The sequence below is a fragment of the Arachis stenosperma genome, chromosome 1, assembly GCF_014773155.1.
Source record: "Arachis stenosperma cultivar V10309 chromosome 1, arast.V10309.gnm1.PFL2, whole genome shotgun sequence".
NCBI lineage: Eukaryota > Viridiplantae > Streptophyta > Magnoliopsida > Fabales > Fabaceae > Arachis > Arachis stenosperma.
This window is the reverse complement of record NC_080377.1, coordinates 81,668,444-81,675,457: the sequence shown is the minus strand read 5'-3', so window position 1 is coordinate 81,675,457 and position 7,014 is coordinate 81,668,444. Positions and strand designations below refer to the sequence as shown.

The window sequence follows — 7,014 nt, the reverse complement described above, 5'->3', positions numbered from 1 at the left end:
CCCTCACAACATCGCTGCAACCTCGATAGGCGGGATTAACCTACCATCCCTGCCAGACGCATATCATCTCAGAAATATCAGTGTAACACAATATATATATATCAATATTCTGTCAGTGATCACTTTCAACATTCAATTATTTGCCATTTCTCTTCTAGTCCCAGACTTATCATAACCATTATTAGTCTGTAATTCCATAACTTATCACATTAGTCATCATTACAGTATTCCAGCATCTCACTCAACGAATCCATCTTCAATACTCTAGAAACCTAAGTCTCCGTCTTCTAAATTCATATAGAATTTTACCTATATAAGTCACTAATTCTTCTCCAATAGTCTTAGGGACTAATTACTAGATAGTACTCTTAAACAGAAATTTGAAGAAGTTTAGAAAGCAAGAGAACCCTTAAAAATGAAGAAAATCATTTTTCAGTAAAACAGGATTTATGCGTACGCACGCCCTTGTGTGTGTACGCACACTTCAAATTTGGACCATTTCGCGTACGCATGCATGGGTTGCATATGCAAGAAGGACTAGTAGAGATGCACTCCCACATATAGAAGTGTCCGCATACGCATGCACTCCCAGACTTACAAAATCTTGTAAAGTTGCAGAAATTAGTTTTAAACACTAAACTTTAAACGTTCATAACTTCCTCTACAAAACTCGATTTATCTCAAACTTTATATCATTCTAAAGATATTTAAATAAACCTCAATTTAAAAGAAATTTCAATAAATTTCAAAAAGTGAGGCTCAAGTTACGATCTGCCAAAGTTCACCAAATATATATTTTTAATAATTCAACATCATAATTAACAATTCAACATCAATTCATCATCCTCAATATTCATCAATATCAATCATCATAACTGATGCCAGGGCATTTTGGCCAGTTTCACTGACCTTTTCTTTACTGTTTTTAGGTAATTTCATGCATTTTCTTAGGAAATAAGTTAGTTTTGGGCAGATATTCACTCAGACCTTGATTCAAGCATACATTGTGCATTTTACACTGTTTCATGAGGATTTTGCATGATTTAATGACAAAATTGTATATTGCATTACCCATGACTTGGACTAGAACTTTGATGCACTCTATTGCTTGATTTCAGGACCAAAGGAAGCAAGGAATGGGAGATAACTTGCAAAGTTAAGGAGAAAATTAATTGCCAAAAACACTCTCAAAAGCCATCAATGCCCACGTTAAAGAGTCACGTTAACTAAGTTAACGTAAACTCTAACGTGGAGAAGAGAAGTTGAGCCAACGTTAGTGACACTCAACATTGTCATTAACGTTGGCAATTGATCACAAATGGCCACGTTAGAAGCCACGTTAACCTAGTTAACGTGGCCTCTAACGTTAAAGGGGGAAGAGAAGCCAACGTTAGTGACACTCAACATTGTCACTAACGTTGGCCTAAGGTGCAAAGAGCCACGTTAACTCCCACGTCAACTTGGTTAACGTGGGAGCTAACGTAAGAGATGGAGAGTTGTCGACAACGTTAGTGACACTCAACATTGTCACTAACGTTGGAGCAACCACACAACCCCTAAGAGCCACGTTAACTTCTACGTTAACTTGGTTAACGTGGAAGCTAACGATGAGGAATAAAGAATGAGCCAACGTTAGTGACACTCAACATTGTCACTAACGTTGGGATGGCTAAGAATGGCCACGTTAGAAGCCACGTTAACCTAGTTAACGTGGACTCTAACTTGAGACCTAGGGGTACACTTGAATGTTAGTGACAATGTTGAGTGTGACTAACGTTCTCGAAGGTTGGCACAAGCCACGTTAGAAGCCACGTTAACCTAGTTAACGTGAGCTTTAACGTGAAGCAAGGAGGGGCACACTTGAACGTTAGTGACAATGTTGAGTGTCACTAACGTTCTCGAAGGCTAACAAGGCAACGTTAAAAGCCACGTTAACCCAGTTAACGTGGGCTTTAACGTGAGGCAAAGGGGTGCATGGCAACGTTAGTAACAATGTTAAGTGTCACTAACGTTCTTGAACTTGTATTCTCACTAAGTGATAAAAACCCCTAACGTCTTGAGCTAAAGTCTATGCCCACTTCACACTATCTCTCTGCAAGTAAGCCAAGCCCAATTGAAGAAAGGAACTGCTTCAAGTTCAAAGATCTAGAGGTCCAAGACTTGAAGAGCTAACTAGAAGCTGAGAAGCGTAGTATATATAGGAGTAGTTTTGAAAGAGAGAGAAGTCTTTTGGAAGGAGCTAGGACAGAGAACTACTCTCTGTATTTACTTTCTTTGTACTTCTAGCTTTATCATGTATTCTCCATCTTTGATTTTGATTTCTAGAGCTATGAACAACTAAAACCCTTCATTGTGTTAGGGAGCTCTGTTGTAATTTGATGGATCAATACTAATTTTCTTATTCTTCTTCTATCTTTCCTTTTGATTTTACTTGAAAGCTTTCGATCCTCATCCAATTGGATAGTTATCTTGGAAAAGAAGCTATTCAAACATGGATCTCTTCGGATCCTTGAAAGAGGAATGGAGAGATTAGCTAGAAATGCTTTCTCATGCTGGACCAAATTGAGTATGGATGGGTACATGGTTATAACCCTCTAATCATTTGATTTGGGAAGTGCATGTGGTATAATCAGTGACCACACTTCATCTCTTCTCATGAGAAATTGACCAAGGAATTGGCTATTGATCAAGATTTGAAAGATTGAATTGAAAGAAATTATGATTCAATCACTTAAGATTGCCAAGGAGATCAATGAGTGCATTGATTGAGGAAGAGATGAAAATGAAATTGATCCCTGTGGGATTCGACCTCACTCTATTGTGAGTTTTTACTTGACGACAAATTCGGTACACTTGCCGAATGGAAATTTGTTGAGAGACAAATTTTACCCCGATCAAGTTTATGGCGCCGTTGCCGGGGATTGATTGTGCATCGACAATGATTACATTAGAGGATCACTAGATTGAGCATTTTGTTTGATTTAATTTTCTGTTTGGTTAATTTGCTTTCCGTCTTAGTTTAATTCTTCCCTTCCCTTGTTTCTGAAGTTTTTCTTTGCTATTTACAATTCAGTTCACTAACCCACTAACTATTTGATATATTGCATCACTGACACTAACAAGTTATTCTAACAAGATACTTTCTGCATTGCTCTTCTTGCTTGTACTCTGTTGGTTGTATGACAGGGAGAAGAAGCGGAGCCTCAACTTCCTTTGATTCTGAACCTGAGAGAACCTTCTTAAGATTAAGAAGGGAGGCAAAAGAAAAACATGTAGTGGGTGCTGAAGATGAGGAGGAACACTGTAAAGAATACTTTGAAACAACCATGGAAGACCATCATGAGGAAGAGGTGCACAACCATGGTGGAGGAGATAGAGCAAATCCTGGTGGGGAAGATAGAAGAGTCTTGGACTCTTACATTAACCCAAACCCAGGGAACTGCGGAAGTAGCATCCAAAAACCAACCATCCATGCCAACAACTTTGAACTAAAGCCACAGCTCATCACCCTCGTTCAGAACAATTGCTCATTCGGAGGAGGTGTCCAAGAAGACCCCAACCAACACTTAAACACATTTCTGAGAATATGTGACACAGTGAAGTCCAATGGCGTTCAACCAGACGTCTATAGACTATTGTTGTTCCCATTCTCTCTCAGAGACAAGGCAACCAAGTGGTTGGAGTCTTTTCCAAAGGATAGCTTGACGACTTGGGATGAGGTTATGAACAGATTATTGGCAAGATTTTACCCTCCTCAACGAGTTAATCGGCTGAGAGCTGAGGTCCAAACTTTCAGGCAACAAGATGGTGAGATTCTATATGAAACATGGAAGAGGTTTAAAGACCTAACAAGGAGATGTCCATCTGATATGTTCAATGAATGGGTGTAGCTGCATATTTTTTATGAAGGACTGTCATATGAATCTAAGAAGGTCATAGACCATTCATCCGGAGATTCTTTGAACAAGAAGAAAACCATCGAGGAAGCCATAGATGTCATTGAAACTGTAGCTGAGAATGACTACTTCTATGCTTCCGAAAGATGGAACACTAGAGGGGTAATGGAGCTGAACAATGTAGATGCTCTGCTTGCTCAAAACAAGGTCATCACCAAGCAGCTAGCTGACCTCACCAAGAAGATGGAGAGAAATCAAGTGGCAGCAATCACCACTTCAACTCAAGAGGAAGCAAGTGAAGATGAGCAAGGCACTCAGGAGCAAGCCAACTACATTGGGAATTCACCTAGATACAACCATGATCCATACTCCAAGACCTACAACCCTGGATGGAGGAATCACCCAAACTTTGGGTGGGGGAATCAACAAGACCAAGGCCAAGATCAGAGACATCACAACCCCAACAACACAGCTCCCCAATAATTCACACAGAGGACATACCAACAAAACCACAGCAATACATCTCACTTTTCTACCTCTACCCCCAACATACCATCATTTGATGACAGAATCTCTAAGATTGAAACCTTACTTGAAAGCATATGCAAAGACATTCAAGACAATAAGGTGTTCAAAGAGGAGGTGAGAGCCAGTATGAAGAATCGGGGGGAAGCAATCAAGAAGCTGGAACTCCAAGTGGGATATTTGTCTGAGAAGATGCCCAAACCCACTAATAGCTTCCCAAGTGACACGGAGAAGAATCCGAGAGGTGAAGCGAAGAAGGTAAGATGGGAAGACTGCAATATGGTCACTACAAATGACAAGGAGACTGAAGACAAGCCAAGCAAGCTGTCAGAACAACCTGAACATACCTTAGTAGAGAAGGAGAAGAAAGACCAACAAGAACCAGAAATCTCACAACAGGAGCTGCTGAGACTATATGCACCATTTCCCCAACTGCTAAAGGGTGCTGTGGGAAAGAGAATGTACTCAAGGTTCTTAGACTCATTTGCATCTTTGAATGTGAACATACCATTCATCAAGGTCATTCAGCAAATGCCAGTATTCATCAAGTATATGAAGGAACTACTTCCCAGGAAGAGCTCACTCAAAGGGGGCCAGACTATAGTGATGAACAAGGATTGCAGCACCCTCATTCAAACACAAGTGCCTGCGAAAAGAAAAGACCCAGGGAGTTTTTATGTCCCTTGTGCTATAGGGGAAACAAATTTTGATAGAGCACTTTGCGATTTGGGAGCAAGCATCAACTTAATACCCGTATCCCTGGTAAAAAGGCTGCAGATCAATGAGATACTACCTACAGATGTAGTCATAAGGCTGGCTGACAAGACTCAAAAGCAAGCAGTAGGAGTGGTGGAAAATGTGTTGCTCAAAGTTGGAAAATACTTTCTCCCAATAGACTTTGTCATCCTGGACATGGAAGAGAGTCAACTGCACCCAATCATATTGGGGAGACCATTTCTAGCTACTGCTAGAGCACTGATAGATGTGGAGAAAGGAGAGCTAATATTAAGGATCCATGATGAACAACTGAGCTTCAGTGTTTTCAAACTCTCACTGGAAAAAGATGAAGAGGACAAAGAAACGAGCAAAGCGCATTATGAGATACTAAAGGAAGAAGCAAGCACTGAAGCACAACCAGCTCATCCTGAGATTCACTGGGTTGATGGACAAGGCCAGCAGCAAGTGCCACAGGTCAAGGAAAAATTGGAGGAATCTAAGCCACCAGAAGTTTGTGAGGACATTAACAAAAGCTCATCAAAGAAGGTGGCCACCAGGAGTAAGAAAACAGCACCAGGAGCAAAGAAGAAGGTACCAAGGGGGTGGCGGAACAAGAAGATTCCTAGGGAAGATTTCTCTCCAGGGGATAAAGTAATCTCAGCCTACTTCACAGATATCCCCCCTAATCTCTCCACTGTACCATCTCAGCTACCTAAGGTCTTCACCATCAACAGAGTTCTCTCCTTGGAGCATGTAGAGATCATTGATACAACCAACGGATACAAGTCCACTGCCAGAGGAGAAGACTTCAAGCCTTACCAACCACCATAATAAGGGGGTAACGTCAAGCTAGTGACGCTAAAGAAGCGCTTCATGGGAGGCAACCCATGTTTACATGCTTTCAGAAGTAGTGAATAAATCAATATTCATGAATTCCAACAAAAAAAAAATTGACAAACACGTGTAAAATTTTTATATGCAGAATATAGTAAAGAACAAGTTTGGTGTTCAAAGCATTATTCTTAAAGCTTTGAACACAACTTTTCATCACAGTGTTCCAAACTAAGTTTGGTGTCACCCTATGGTGCCACCAATTTGCATATGAAGATACACGGTTAGTCAGTTAGTGAAATTCAGGAATAAACAAATTCTTTTATTATTCAAGCTGTAGATGTTAAAGCATTTTTGTTTCTTTTATAAAAGTAGTTCTTACTCTTCTCATTTTATCTTTATAGGGAAGAAACAGGAGCATTGATGAGGATTGATTAGACAATTTAATGGGGGAGGCTCGGCCACTTCGTTAAGAGAACTTTACACTTGTCCCAACAAGGAAGGCATGGGAAATGTTGCCATGCAACATTGAAAGAAGAAAAATCTTGAAGACCGAACCAACATTCCCCATCAAGTGATGATCCTTGTCCTCTCTTCGTATACAACCCCATCCGTCCATCAAGGAAACATTCGTGCAATCCACACCCTTCATGCACTCATGATTTCTCCTATATAAGTGAACCTTAGTGCACGCTCACTCCGTACATTCAAACCCCCACTTTCTACACTTCTGTTGGCACACTAAACCCTTCATCACGCATTGTTTTAACCAACCCACTCTTTATCTATCCGGAGCCTCAACCCACCTCAAAACAACAACTCAAGTCATGGCATCATCAAGCTCAAAAAGGCAAAAGAGAAAGGAACCCATGGAGAGTGTTCCCTTTGACGAGAAGAGATTCAAAACTGCCTTTCATGAACGAGAATTCGAGCGGATAAGGGCCAGAAAGATATTGCCAGAGTTAATCTTCCAAATCAATGCCAATGAATCACCACAGATTTTGAGGAAAATCAAACAGAGAGGGTGGCAATTGCTCACTAGTCT

General features: G+C 40.5%; 1 protein-coding gene across 1 annotated transcript; it reads left to right on the top strand.

Moving 5' to 3' along the window:
* The first annotated feature begins 4,550 nt into the window (after positions 1 to 4,550).
* LOC130981561 (uncharacterized) lies at positions 4,551 to 5,969 on the top strand. The gene has a single exon (XM_057905148.1). The coding sequence runs from the start codon at positions 4,551 to 4,553 to the stop codon at positions 5,967 to 5,969; it is 1,419 nt and encodes a 472-aa protein (XP_057761131.1).
* Positions 5,970 to 7,014: the final 1,045 nt, after the last annotated feature.

Excerpts from the sequence above, each read along its gene's own strand:
- LOC130981561 (XM_057905148.1), top strand. The coding sequence starts at position 4,551 with ATGAAGAATCGGGGGGAAGCAATCAAGAAGCTGGAACTCCAAGTGGGA.